At 39.9% G+C, this 15,960-nt stretch overlaps 1 protein-coding gene across 1 annotated transcript in view; it reads left to right on the top strand.

Annotated features, from left to right (window-relative positions):
- The window catches only part of LOC136863623 (KICSTOR complex protein SZT2), an 874,751-nt gene that overhangs the window by 848,837 nt on the left and 9,954 nt on the right, over nucleotides 1-15,960 (top strand). Inside the window, 2 exon segments of the mRNA XM_068226020.1 lie at nucleotides 3,434-3,651; nucleotides 5,257-5,519. Of these exon segments, the coding sequence (XP_068082121.1) occupies nucleotides 3,434-3,651; nucleotides 5,257-5,519 (481 nt within the window).

Below are 15,960 nucleotides of genomic sequence, written 5' to 3' on the forward strand. Positions count from 1 at the left end.
ACAGTTGACAGAAAGATTGAGAAAGAAGTGAGGCCTACATGACGCAAATCTGCACTGGAATCGCTTATGGTTCGGAAGACGAAAATGTCATCACAGTGGAAAGGATGCTTCAAGAGAAACTACACTGAAAAGCAGCTGCTGCATGAGAAACAAGCTACAAGGAATATTTTATCACAGAACTAACAGGTTGTGTGCAAATGTTATTGTGTAATATGATATATTTCAAATAGATTGCTAGAGGAAAGGGCAAAAGGGGTGTCATTATCGAGAAGGAAGGAGCATGCGTTGGACTTGACTTGAAATTCTTCTTTGGGGCAGAGGCAATTACTGATAATCCACTTCAGAGGTTGGCACCTCTGCTAGCTGACTTTTTGCTAAATTCAATTTCCTAGTAAGTCCTTTCAGTCTCTCCCTAATCCCAGAACCATCCCTAATTATTTCTTTCCAGTCTGCACCTCCTTTTTAATCTCTGTATTTCCTCTGTTTTAATATGGCCCTTACCATTGTTTACCACTTTTAAAGGTACATAACTGTTTTCAGACTCCCCAACAATTGCTTTAAACCCACCCCGTAGGTTGTGTACATTTATTGTTACCATTTTCCATTGATCATAAAGGCTTTTAGAGAATTCCCCCATGTCTCTCTTAATCAGCCACATGGTATTGCCTAATAGTCCTACTTTTATAACATGCCTTTCTATCTCATTTATTTTTAACCATGATAAAAACAGCTTCGATCACTTCAGTATCTCGAGAGAGCTCATCTCATTTTATCAGAATATTTTTCCCTCTAGTTGGTTCTGTCACTTTCTGATTCAGCTGTCTTTTCAAAATTAACTTACTAACCATTTGTTGATCATAATTTTTGTCGTTCGCATTCCATTCCCAGTTAACATTTGGTAGAAGCGAGATCACCCGCTACAATAACTTTCCTTTCTGTGTCATTCCCCACATAACTGATTATCTTATCAAATAATTCTGCATCAGCATCAGTGCCAGCCTTGCGAGGTCTGTGCACCCCAAAAACATCAAGTTGCTTATTATCTTTAGAAATAAGTCACACCTAGAATTTCATGTACTTCATCTTTAACTTTTTCGTAGCTTACAAATTCTTCTCTCACCAGTATGAATACTCCTGTTCCTTCCACGTTTAACTGTCTCTATGATAAACACTCCAGATCTGTGAGAAATTTTCTGCATCTATAACATCACTTCTCGGCTATGATTCCCTTCCTATTACGATATCTGGTGAAATATATATCTATTAAATTACTTGATTCCATTCCTTTCTTTACAGTGCTTCTACAGTTTAGCACTAATAATTTTATGTTATCCTCACTTGACTTCCAGCTCCCTGTAATCTTATCACCGCTCCCTACTCCACCCCATTTCCCTGAATGTACCTCCCGATAACTCTTCTAAACAAATCCGCTAACTTATGTGTACTATTGCAGTTCAACCCACCCATTAGGATCTTCTAATCTGACTCCTAATTTTGCACATGACCATTCCCTCATTTAGATCTCCAGTCACCCTCCAGTCAGTATCCTTTCTGTACAGTATTCCACTGCTAACAATCTCTTCTTCCTTAAACTTCTTCCATGCTGCCATAAACAGATCCCAGCTATGTTAGTATATATTGCTGTTTGCCTTATGTTGTTGATACCATTGTGGAAAGTTACCACCTTTTCTTTACCTTCTTCCTTCCCTTCTATTTTCTCTATATCTGCCTCAACCTAATTCCTGAATAACACTCTACCCTGGTTCTCTTTCTTCCACACACTTTAGCAACATCCCTAATAATTGAGTTACCCCCACATTTCTCATAAGACCACCTCCTCTCCTAGCATCCTATAGCTCTCCCAATGTGTGCAGAATATACTCCCCCCCCTTCTTGTCCTCCCACTGCCTTGTTCTGCCTCCCTCTTCCTATCCTCTACTCTATGTTTACCTTTCCTACCACTCCTTCTTCTCCTGCCCCACCCCTCCACTGTAACACTTCCCTGATTTCCATCTTCCTGCAGTGACTCATACTGATTCCTCCCGCTGATACCTCTTCTGAGCCCACTCCCTGAGGACAACCCTTTGCACTCATTTTCCCTTCCATCTATCTTCCACAACTCCTTCCATTCCTCCCCCTCCCTCTTGCCTACCTACTGTGTCTTTTACATTGATTGAAGAAGACCTATTTTCCTTCCTGTCCTCCAGTCCTCTGTTACACACCTGATTTTCTCCCTCAAACTTGTTGTCTGTTCCCTCATCTGATACTGACAGCCCCTCTATGGTCTGAAACCACACTGGTTTTCATCAGCCTATTCTCAGCCATTGATTGCACACTCCCTTTCAAAATATCAGTGAATACCTTGCTAAGTGTAAATGTGTTGGGAAGTCATTATATTTAGTAAATTTAAAATTTTCCCAGTAGTTTGCTTGTATATGAATAGTTACAACTTATAAGCACCTCATTTCAGTCCAAAAAGTAAAAATGTTGTAATCAAAACTCAAGTGATCTATTTTTATGCCAGTGAGTGTAGATTCTTAGCAAGTAGTACTTCAAAGAGGAGTGTGGTCATCTTTATTTCCACTTCTACTTCTCTTTGGACAGAGTTGTCACGTGATCTTGGTGATCTCTACATGTTGTGTGCTTGTGGAACACACGAGACATTTTCCTTTGCTCGCTATGTCCCATTGAAGAAACTAGAATACAGCACTTGTTTAAAAGTGAAATTTAGTTTTTTAGCTATAACTTATTATTGGACCATTCATTCTCGATTAACAAATTTTTAATACCAATGTAAATGGTCCGTTATTGGACATTATAAATAATAATAATAATAATAATAATAATAATAATAATAATAATAATAATAATAATAATAATAATAATATAATAATAATAATAATAATAATAATAATAATAATAATAATAAATTATAAATTTACTCATTCGGAACAAATATTTCAGATTACCTACAGGAATCAACATCTATATCATCTGATAGCCAAGCAGGCATCAATTTTTGGTAATGAGACAAAGTCTCTCATAGTGCATTGGCACTGCCGGTGGCTACAATTAGCCAATGCAGTGGCCTCCAGGGTATGCACTAGTCAGCGTCTTGGTAGGTGTGCTAGGTACCAACTGATGAGCCCAGCCTAGCACACGGGGGCGAAACGCTGACAACCAGGAATGAGTTAGCTGGAAAATTTATAATGTCCAATTATAAATTTACTCATTCGGAACAAATATTTCAGATTCCCTACGGGAATCAACATCTATATCATAACAAATTTTTGTTCTTTCTTTCTTCCTTTCCTTCCTGATTTTCTGATTTCTGAGCCTGTGTTTTGTACTTTATGATTTGTTATTTATTAGTTGTGAATATTGTTTGATTGTAATTATATAATTTGTGAAATAAGTAATTCATTGTTACCAGGCAGGAGTCAGTGAATTATCTGGGCTATTATTCATCACATGAGCAACTCATGCAAGAGTTAATCTTGGACCAAGCCTTCTTAGCCCATCGGCGTATCAGGGATATGGTGGCCCAAGGAATGGTACATTGTCGTACCCACTTGCTGTGGAATAAGTTACAGTGTATACCAAGGGAGACAGAGCGCCGCAAGGAAGAAACCTGCTCCAGAGATCTAGTAAGTCTGTTTCTCTCTTTATAATATGATAATGATATTTGTTTTTACGTCCCACTAACTGCTCTCTCTCATTTCTCACTGTTCAATCACAGTAGTGTTACAGTCTAATACTTCAGGTTAAAACAGTTAAGCTTCACAGTTTATGCACACATGCACTGTACACTATCACTTGTACCCTAGGGCAGTTCAGGATAAATCTTGCCATACACTTTAAGTGGTGGCACTGTTCACATTTTTAAAATTACAATTGGCTTTACGTTGCACCGACACATGTAGGTCTTAGGGCGACGAGGGGACAGAAAATGGCTGGGAGTGGGAAGGAATCAGCCGTGGCCTCAGTAAGGTACAACCGTAGCATTTGCCAGGTGTGAAAACGGGAAACCATGGAAACCACCTTCAGGGCTGCCAGCAGTAGGGTTCGAACCCACTATCTCCCAACTCGCTTGGTGTGTTCACAATTCAAGTGTGCGCACAATGGTCTAACAAGTGTGTATGAGATACATAGATAGCATTCACACTGCAATCCCTCTAGAATATGGAAATTTTGGCAATATATTTGTCGACATGACATATTTAATTGATTGAAGGTACAAGACTACAGGTAATTATCCGCACGAGAAAAGCCATTGCAAATGTGCCGTGTCGATTAATAACTGGTGTAATCACCTTACTGTTGAATACAGGCATGAAAACTTGCATGCATTGTGTCGTACAGGTGCCAGATGTCAGCTTGTGGGATGGAGTTCCATACCTGTTGCATTTGGTCGGTCAATATGGGACGGTTAATGCCGGTTGTGGATGATGCTGGAGTTGTCATCCAATGATGTCCCACACGTGCTCGATGGGGGATCGAGCAGGCCAAGGCAACATGTTGACACTCTGTAGAGCACATTGGGTTACAACAGCTGCATGGGGACATGCATTATCCAATTGGAAAACATCTCCCGGATTGCTGTTCATGAATGGCAGAACAACAATTCGAATCATCAGACGGACTTACACATCTGCAGTCAGGGTGTGTGGGAAGTGTTCCATATTGTTGAAAAACTGCATGAGACTCCTCTTTCTTAGTAATTGTATTCATTTTTTAAGATGTCTTTCAGTCAATCCAAATACTCTTATCTGAAGGCGGAAAGGTGTGGCCAGTAACAGGGTAAACTAGTTCCAATTTTGAGGTGTTCTGGGGAGCGCATGTTGCCAGCCACTTTGTACATATTGTTAAATTGTTTATGTTTTTATTTTGTCCAGGGCAACCATCTGCAACTAGACGAATGGAGTCACAATTTGAAAGATCAGTTGTGTTAATCTCGTTGAATACAGTCAAAATGACTTCATTGGATGATTTTTTTTTTTTTGGCCTCATTTTCTGTCCATGGATAAATGGACTGTACCTTAATTAAGGCAATGGCTGCTACTTTCCGTTGCCGGAAACATTTGATGTGTTAGTGCAACATTAAACTCATAGCAAAGAAAGATTTCTATGGATGTACTTGAAGATTATAAGGAAAATTAATGCCTACTGTTGATTAATTTATTTCTGTATAAATTATTATGCTGATTGATGTTGTCTAATTATTTCTTTTCTATTTGTTTCAGTCTCTAGCTTCAGGTCTCACGTACAGTGAGTTCTGTGAACTCCGTAGTTTGGCTGTAGTAGAACCTTTAAGTCAGCTAGATCCTCGTCTGGGCCCTTTACTCTGTCAGTCTCTGCCTTGGTACCAGGCTCTAGCCAAGGTGCTCATGTCAAAGTACGCTGAGCATTATCGCCTGTTTATTTCACCAGATGGCAGTGTGCAACATGTGGTGGTTCTACATCCACGTTATTTGGAAGCATTCATGATGTTATCTATTGACACCAATACATCTCGTGGGGTAAGAACAACAATTGTATGTGCTTTGAAACTATCCCAGTGTACATACAGTACAGAACTGTTTGTATGAGTGATGATTGGTTATGTTTAGAAACATCACATTTTGAGGATAATGATAAGAACTGCAGTACTGTATGTCAAATCAAGCCTTGTATAGAGAGACAGGAACAAGGAAAGGAACTGGGATTGATGAGGAGAGAGTCCCTCTATATAAACCATAAGTACTCGTGTGAAAGAAAGGTACACCAACATTCACATCCGGTCATTTTGACCCACTAATGCAAAATCAAATATAAAATATTCATAGCATAATAGGAAGAAAATGATGAGATAACAGGCTTACTTAACTAAGTAAAATGGTATTACGTTGAAATTTACTTAAATAGATATATTTTAACATTACGTTATTGCAAAGGAACATATTAACATCCAACCAAATAAAAAAACGCACAGTACACATACGATCAATAGTTCAATATCCACCATATGCATCATCATTTATAAATAACTGGTATAACTCCAAAACAAAATAGAGGAAGAAGAAACATGAATTGATATTTCAAGAATATTCTGTTGCATTTGAGCTTTCCTAAGCTTTACTTTCTCTCTCTCTGCTATTTGCTTTACGTCGCACCGACACAGATATGTCTCATGGCGACGATGGGATAGGAAAGGCCTAGGAATGGGAAGGAAGCAGCCGTGGCCTTAATTAAGGTACAGCCCCAGCATTTGCCTGGTGTGAAAATGCGAAACCACGGAAAGCCATCTTCAGGGCTGTCGACAGTGAAGCTTTACTTTACCCCTCACATTTTGCATATACAACTTTGTAGTGGTGTTTGCACATGTTTCCCACGCAAGTAGCACACTCTGTTGAATGCTTATTATAATTGGTGTTGTGGGGCATATGTGATCCTTTCCTGTGGTGTTAGCCCATTTCTTTTGTCTTCATTATGCTGTTGCTGTGGCTTCAGTGCTGCTTCAATGCCTCTGTCAAAGGCTCCAGGATATGTGAGAGTTCTTCAGTCTTCTGAAAATGTTCTCCATTAGCAGTTCCTTACTCAGATTCTTCAGAAATGAGAGGTATCTTTTCATTAGTGTTCATCTTGTGAACAACATTTATGAAATGGTAGAACACCACCAGTGGCTACCTCCTAGTTCTATGGCACAGTGTAACTTCCATCGAGCTGGTCACATGTGTCAGCTCCATTATAAAATGCCATCACTACTTGCTTTTTATGGGAACCTGGGTCTATTTTGTCGTCATTATGCATTGTGGATATAATAATCACTGGTTGGGATTTTCTGGGGGACATAGGACACCATTGAAGTTTCTTTGGTGAATCCAAATGAACTAGAGCATACTCCTCTCTATTTGTATTCAATAATTCATTTGGAATTTCACTCTTATTTTTATGCAATGTTCCTACTAATGTTAACTTTATCTGCAGTAAGGCCGTGGTAAGTGGAATGCTGGTATACGAATTGTCTGTTCTTACGTTTTTTCCAGATCCTCTTATAGGAGCACCAAGATGCTGAACTATATCTGATGGTCTATTAGATTGCTTATTATGGGACCCAACATAGACCTCAAATTTTAGTAGGTAGAAAGTTCTTGAATCTGCCAAAGCAGTAACTTTTAATTTTGTATTTCTTTGGCTTATTTGGCAAATACTGCCTATATGGACAATGTCCACAAAATAGAATAAGTTTGTCAGTGTTCAAATATTCTGCTGGGGTATACGCTTTCATACAGGTAGTTTTCCCCTAACAGTATCAAAATTTCATGAATTGTAGCTAATTTGTCTGATATTTTCCTGTCATTCTTAGCATTCAGATTATCAAATTGGATAGTACAGAGTAAAAAATAAGAACCTCTCATAGTACATTGTCATGGAAAAATATTCGGGGCCATCTTGGTCCCATGAAAGGATGGTGAGAGACTCTCTAAGTACCGGCATACAGTAATAGCCTATAATTTTTATTTTTCTCTTTGCTTTACATTGCACTGACACAGATAGGTCTTATGGTGATGATGGGATAGGAAAGGTCTAGGAATGGGAAGGAAGCTGCCGTGGCCTTAATTGAGGTGAAAATGGGAAACCACGAAAAACCATCTTCAGAGCTGCCGACAGTGGGGTTTGAACCCACTATCTCCCGGTTGCAAGCTCAAAGCTGCGCACTCCTAACCGCACAGCCAACTTGCCCAGTAATAGTCTATAAATGCATTCATCTCCACCCATTCGATCTGTCACTCAAGCATCACGACTCCTGTCAAAATTTTCATGATTTTCATAATGTACATATTTGTGGTATCCATAATGTGATCATCAAAGTAAAGAGAAAATGCTTCTCTTTGGGACTGTGTTAACCGTGTTGAAGATCGTGCACCTAGAAGATGTAAAGCAATACTTTGTCTCTTTGTATACCCACTTCTGCTGAAAGGTTGTTTATTCTATTTTGTTTTCTCATCTTTACCCAGATATTAGCAGTTATCCCTGCTGGAAAATATTTTTTCCTTATAAGCGGCTACTAGTTAGGACTTCAAATCATGCTCAGTTTCTTCTGCAACGTCTTCCTCAGGTTCAGAAAGTTCCCACGCGGATTCATCACCATCATTGTTGTGAAGCAACTACAGCTCCACTGCATTGTCATTTACTAAATATTTCAACATTCTGTAAAAGAAAAAAAAAGATGAATCATTGTCATGCATGAAAAGAGCGAGAAAAATATAAAGAAAGAACAACAGAAACCTTCATCATTTATTACTCACACATGCACTATGAAATATGCTTGCCACTCACAAATCTCGTTCTCTGTCCTGCACCATTTCTCGTAACACATCCACTCGTGCTGGGGCAAATCTCAAAACAATAGCAGATACGTGCAAATAAGGAAGTCAACAATGACCCATACCACACTGCTGCTCAGAGCTTAACAACAGAAGAAATAACATACCACGGGCAACCTTCATATTCCCATGGGTCAAAGAAAATAAAGGAAAGAAGACACACTTTGGGTCATCCTGACCTGACACAGGTAATTAAGGGTTAAGGATGGCTGTGTATGAAGATGTGAAGATGGTCCTTGTCCTTTTGTCTTTGTTCCTTCTTTATTTTGCTCCCTCTTCCCACAATGACCTATCATTGTGTTTTCTTGTAGTATGTGCTCCTTTTCCTGTTCGGTCTCTCTCTACATGACTCGAAGTGTGGTGTAAGGGTATTTTAAATATCCCTGATAAATGAGCCTTCCGTCTCCAAAACATTTTCTTTTTCTGCACACTCTTGCATGGCAACATTGTAACCTCTTTTAGACTTATGAAGTTGACTGTACAACTGACAAAGAATCCTTAACAGGTTCAACAGACCACTGGTAAATAAGCACTTACAATTTGATCCAAAATCACAATAAATTTAATGGATTTTGATCCACTTTATGCCATTTAACACTGCAAAACTAGTAGTTGACTCTTAGAAGTCTGACTCCTTGGCTGAATTGTCAACATCATGGTTTTTGGTTAAGCAAAGAATACAGTAATGTGATTTATTCAAAACTGAAATGTGAACATATCTGAGAGGAAAATTCAACAAAATTATAACAATGTGAACATACAGTACAGACCTTGAGTGACTTTTGCTCTGTCATTTTTACGAGCTTTTACTTTTGGAACAAACAATCTTCTCCAAATTGAGTAGACTTACAATATTTCTGGACACAGCTATTCTTAAAAGCAGTGTTAGATGTATTTGTTCGACCATTTTCTCTTAGTGCAGACAGTGACCCACAGCTATTTCAATTAAACTTGATTGAACTGCAGTGAAATGTTCATCTTAAAGACCGCTTTCTAATGTCACGAAGTGTAGAAGAATTTTACAGCGGTTTTCGGCAAGAAGAATACCCCCTTTTGTATAAACATGCATGTACAGTTCTATCAATGTTCGGCTCAACGTACATTTGTGAGTGTTTCTTTTCGGTTCTTAAGCTTACCAAAAGTAAACATCATGCAATGATGAGCGATAGATATTTGCACAATTGTTTAACACCTGATTTCGTTTCCTGCATATTCCATACATCGGAGTACCTTTTGATTTGTATATGGGTATATTTGTTATTGCAAAACAGTCCTATCAATATGTCAACAAACCCACAAAAGCCGTCGGACGTGTACGCACTGTATCTATTCAGCGCGGTCCGAACATCGTCCGTCTCAGGTCTCCTTGCTGCCACACTGTAGTGGTGGTAGGGGTAGGAGCGCTAGTCTGACTGCCCAGTGCTCCACAAGCGCGGGCGCGCTCTCAGAGCGCAATGGCTGGATGGCCCTGTGTTAGGATATGGCCGAGATATTCTGTGCGGGATTGGGAAAAGTGGCACTTCTCCAGTTGGCAAGTCAGTCCATGAATCTTCAGTCGTTCCAGCACTTTCCTCAGATGTACAAGGTGTTCTTGAAAATTCTTGCTGTGCATGAAAATGTCATCGAGATACACTTTGCAGAAATCTCCAACATATACTTACAATACCTTACCCATCAGTAGCATGAAGGTTGCAGGAGCATTCTTCATTCCAAAAGGCATTACAGTAAACTGGTGGTACGATCCTCTCAGTGTCATGAAGGCAGTCAGTGGTCTAGAACTTTCTTCGACCTCCACTTGCCAGTATCTGGAGTTGAGATCCAGCCTACTGAAAATCCTAAACCCACTTACTTGTTTCAGCGAGTCTTTCAGGTCAGGCATGGGGTAGGCATCACTAACGGTCTTCTCATTCAACTTGCGAAAGGCTATACACAGTCATTACACTCCATTCTTCTTTTCCGCTAGGACGATAGGTTTAGCCCAACAGGATGTAGAGGGTTTGATGAGACCTTGTCCTTAGATCTCTTGAGTCTTCTGAATGATGAAGTTGCGCTTATCCAGGTTGATTGGATATGGACGTTGCTTGAAAGGTGTGGAAGTGTTGCATTCAGTGGTGTGTGTTACAGTGGTAGTCCATCCTATTTTATTGGTGATGACTTCCAGAAAGTCTTTTAAGGTGTGTCTCAGCTCCTCTTCTTCACTTGGTTGAAGATGCGTTAACTGGATATCTCCCAGATCTTCGTCGACTTCCACATCATTGCGTGTCCAGAGATTTCCATCGTGCCACGCGACCCTCAGACGTCTGTCTTTTCACAAAAGTACTCCATGAGCTGCATAGTCTAGGATCACCTTGTATTCCACCAAGAAGTCATAACCTAATATGATGTCAGGTATTAGGTTCTGACTCACTGCGGCATCAATTACAGTAGGCAGGTTCATGCATTTAGCGGTTAGGTTAATCTGTCTTTGGATGTAATAGGTTACCCCGTCTGCTGCTCCCACTACCCTTCCGAGATGGTGAGACTTCATAGGCGGTAGTAATTTGGCAACAGTCCGATTATAAATGAATGACTTGCTTGGCTGTTGAGTAAGGCTGAAAAATTGTCATTGCCTATCCTTAACTCATTGCGGACCGTGGACGGCGTAAGACGTTCAAGCTTGCTCTTATGCTGTGGGCCGTGGACGGCGTAAGACGTTTAATGTTCCGCGTGAAGCAATGCTGTTTATATTCGTCATCTATGCATTCTTACACCTTAGTCATCGTTACTGGTTGTAGCAGGAAGTTGGTTGACCTTGTTGAGATAACCCTCGCGTTGAGTGGGCTCATGTTTATCTCAACAGTTATAGCTGGAAAATCTCAGAACTTCCTCGCGCGTCAAGTCGGTACTTGAGATTCCAATGCAGTGCGTGTCGTTCCTACCGAGTGTAGTATAATGGCTTATAATACAAAGTTTTACACGGAATATTAATTATTAGATATTGTTTACAATGATTATTCTGGTGATGAACTTATTCCTGAAATAGACTCAGATAGTGAAAGTGAGAGTGACGAAGAAATACCGATTCCCGAATCCGATATGCTTATAGAGAAAAGTGAAGTGCCTGATACATATCATCCTAGTTATTGTCCACCTGTTCCACCATTTACAGAGAATTCAGGTATAAAAGTTCAAATAGAAAATAAGCAGGATATTTTGAGGTACGTGAGTATTTTCATGAATGATGAATTTTATCAGTATGTGTGTGAGCAGACCAATCTATACGCGAGTCAAGTGATAAGTGCGGCGCCCCGGCCTTTCCCAAAGAATTCGATCATCCAATCATGGATACCGATTAGTCCAAAATCCTGATATAAAAATGTACTGGACCGAAGACCCTGTTATTCATACTCCGATATTTTTCTAAAACAATGTTCCGAATACGCTTCCTTCATATTCTTTCATTTCTTCACTTCGGTGACGGTAATCATTATGCCGAAAATACAGATAGGCTGTATAAAATTAGATGTATTTTGAAACCTGTCACACCAGTTATCACACCTTAAATATTCACAAGAAGTAAGCACAAAGTATCATTTTTCTAACATTCATAGTTTAGGAGTAATTGTAAATTGTATTAAGTGATGCACGTCAAGAGGGCCGGGCATGAAAATGGCCGGTCCAGGCATTCAAGTGTCCCGCTCAGAAGCGGGTACTGAACGTGTTAAGATGATAGCTGGGCGAGGTTGGCTGTTCTGCTCACAATCTGACCAATCGCTCTCCTACTCGACCAGCGTCGCTTGTCTGTCGTGTCCTGTGGTGCATTCCTGTTCCCGGTCTCATTCCCTCTCAATCCAGAATGGGCTGGACCTAGTTTTCTGACATCAAGTTTGGCCACTTGTTCTTCAGGTGTCCTGTTCTTTCACACCAGTAGCACTTCCTAAGCGAGTTGGTCTCTTCTGTAGCTTTGATCCCTTGTTCCTACTCCAACTGGGCGATGATTCTACGTAGATCTTCAAAGGATCTCGGTTGTGATACTTTCACTAGGGGTCGAATCTTATCGCAGAGTAGCTCTGTGCTTTGTTCTTGCTTCCTTCTGGGTGCAGACGCTTGAAGAGCTGCTACTTCTGTAGGACAAATGTGCTAGCTCTCATGCCGTTGGGTTGGACCTCAGTCAGTACCTTCCATTTCACAGAGCTTTTCACCCCTTCGGAATTGAACCTAGCTAGGAAATCCCTCTTGAAGTCCGCCCAGTTTAAATTTAAGCCTTTCAAGTTATTCCACCAAGTAGCAGCTTGCCCCTTTAACCACGGTGTGATGAGTTGAACGAAGATGTCCTCCGGTAGATCAGTCCGTCCTAGTAGATTGACCGATCCCTCGATGAAGCTAGTCAGTTCTCTTCCAGTCGCCTGTGGAATTCCGGAAAGCTCTCTATAATCACCTTTGGGTCTAGGTGTCCTGTATTGCCGCTTAGGTTTGAGGGGTTTAGAGGCATGGCGATAGGTACTGTTCAAGTCAATCTATCTTCTACTGCGTGAAGGATGCTTTCTCTTATATTCTGCACATCTCCCTTGATGGTCGAAAACTGATTTTCTAACCTTCCTTCATTAGCAGAAATACGGTTCCCAAAATTTCCCTCAATAGCAGAGGTGCGGCTTTCAAAATTTCCCTCGAGTTTAGAAATTCTCCCCTCAACTTTTGCTTTATGCTGGATACCTGGATTTCCACCTCCTCCTTGAGGTTTGAAATGCCCTTCCAGCTGGCTTACCCTACTATTGATCTGTTCAACCTGTCCCAGTTTTGACCTGATGTGCGATATCTGCTGCGTTAATCGATTGGTCAATCTATCTTCTGCTGCGTGAAGGATGCTTTCTCTTATATTCTACACATCTCCGTTGATGGTCGAAAACTGATTTTCTAACCTTTCTTCATTAGCAGAAATACGGCTCCCTAATTTGGGATAAATTTTTGTCATCTACTGTTGAAATTTTTGATTCTAGGCGTTGTTCTACTTTGTAAACCTGTGTGTACTCTTGTGTTATTTGTCCAGTTAAAACTGTATATGCTTGAGAAATTTCGTCTGAAATGTTGTCGTTTACTTTCGAAATTTGGTCTGCAGTCTGTTCTGTTAGGCCGCAATTGACGTCTGAAATTTTGCCTCATAGTTAGTCATTTACTTTCAAAATTTGGTCTATTAAGTTGGAATTGAGTGTTTGTATCATGTTCGTTAGCTTAGAACACATTTTGTTAATATTTACTTCATCTTCCAATGTTTCGTCCGATTTTTCGTCGACCTCGAAAAAAACCTTTCGGGATCTTTGTCTTTTTTGAAGAGATCTTCTTCTGACCGCATCTGCAGCGATTTCTTCTTGGTGTTCGTTGAAAGATTTCTCTTGGCGAGTTCTTCTTTGAGTTGTTGTACGGACATATTTTCTAGTATCACTTGCATTTTGTTCTAATTCGCACTTACACTCGTGTTCACTCAAAAATTATTCTTATGTCCTCGTCACGGTCGCCAGTGATGTATCCACAAAGAAGCAGACAAACTGCTGTCAGTTGTATATCCTAATTTTATTTACAAACTCTGATACATTTGTCACACACATCAATAAACCACCATTTTGAACAACTACCTATCACAAAGAATGAGAAGAAGACTGCACCAGAGGCATGTCAACTACCAACTCAACAAAACCAATTCACATACTTCAATCACTCACTAGTACAACTTCTACACAAGTCTCGTCAAAACAACTCCTGTTAAACAATGACTCAACTCCACCATCAAGCCCGCCTCCTTATATATGTTGCCTGGCCAGGCTTCTATGTCACAACATATCTTCTCGTGAATTCTAGTGTGTCCAGTAGCATAGTTACAATGTAAGGAATGCTATACATAGTTCTCGTCATACATTCTGGATATTGCAGTTTACCAAACTCGATAACTGCAGTCGCTTAAGTGTGGCCAGTATCCAGTATTCGGGAGATAGTAGGTTCGAACCCCACTGTCGGCAGCCCTGAAGATAGTTTTCCGTGGTTTCCCATTTTCACACCAGGCAAATGCTGGGGCTGTACCTTAATTAAGGCCACAGCCGCTTCCTTCCCACTCCTAGCCCTTCCCTGTCCTGTCGTCGCCATAAGACCTGTCTGTGTCGGTGCGATGTAAAGCAACTAGCAAAAAAAAAAAAAAAAAAAAATTGCGGTGTGTTGCACAGTATTGTAGTAGACTATACATCATATATACAGGTAACAATAAATTATATACTATTGATTACGTGTTCTTACATTAACTAAACTCATTTAAAAAATATATATAGCACATGTTTCATGACATAACCTCACAAATAATACGATCGTCTGTAAATAATAATATTAAATGGATGTAAACACTTCATAGCCATACCTAACAAGAGTAATAATAATAATAATAATAATAATAATAATAATAATAATAATTCAAGCTCGATATTAGCATTATTTATCCATGGGTTAAAGAATATTGCTTTCAAGTTATATAATTTTTTTGCTATTTGTTTTATGTCGCACCGACAAGATAGGTCTTATGGCGACGATGGGATAGGAATGGGAAGGAAGCAGCCATGGTCTTAATTAAGGTGCAGCCCCAGCGTTTACCTGGTGTGTAAATGGGAAACCACAGAAAACCATCTTCAGGGCTGCCAACAGTGGCAAGTTATACCAGTCTATTACACTTGTGTCATGGTGAAGTGAACGATAAGTGTGAGGACTTGCTGGTATCTGTACTTGACAAAATCGACAGTACATTGCTTCAATGTATTTCCCTTAATAGTGTAGTGTTGTTTATGACTGTGTGTTGTTAAGGAATGGACATAGCAGCAATAAAGTGGTTTTATGCAAGGAAGTGAATGTATCTTGTGTGATACTTATTTACACCAAAATAAAATCACATTGAACTCGATATTACGATCTAGGACTTTCTTCGACTGCAGAGGAAAACAGAGAATAAGTAGCTTTGATAAATAAGATAAATTTTACAACATATATAAATTCCAGATGTACAATACGCATTTTCTTAATATCAAAGCCCATTGAGATAAGGAACAGCTGATCGTGACATCAATACCTGAGCTAAAATACACAAAGCCATGTTCAATTAACATCTTCACTACCAGCTTCTTGAGCAGCTTGCCACTGCTGTGGCCCAGCCATTTTTAAAAAGCTGCCTGCTTGACTGCTGTGTTGTTCATTAGTGCATATTAAAGAAATCATTATTGAAGAAAATGTTTACAAAAAGCATAACATAATTTTCCTCAAATATTGGTGCCGATAGATGACAGAAAGGAAACTCTGTCATTGTTCCTGTCCAGATTACTGTTCACCCTTCCAGCGCTTCAACTACACATGTAATCACACTCACTTTCAATGTCTGAAGCTATCAGATCATCACCTGTCATTATTGTGCAGTCCAGCTGCAGGGTTAGTGTGCTGGCCTTTGGTCACAGGGGTCCCAGGTTCGATACCTGGCAGGGTCGGGAATTTTAACCATAATTGTTTAATTTTGCTGGACGGGGGCTGGGTGTATATGTCGTCTTCATCATCATTTCATCCTCATCGCGACGCGCAGGTTGCCCACATGAGT

Source organism: Anabrus simplex, chromosome 2 (assembly GCF_040414725.1).
Source record: "Anabrus simplex isolate iqAnaSimp1 chromosome 2, ASM4041472v1, whole genome shotgun sequence".
Lineage (NCBI taxonomy): Eukaryota > Metazoa > Arthropoda > Insecta > Orthoptera > Tettigoniidae > Anabrus > Anabrus simplex.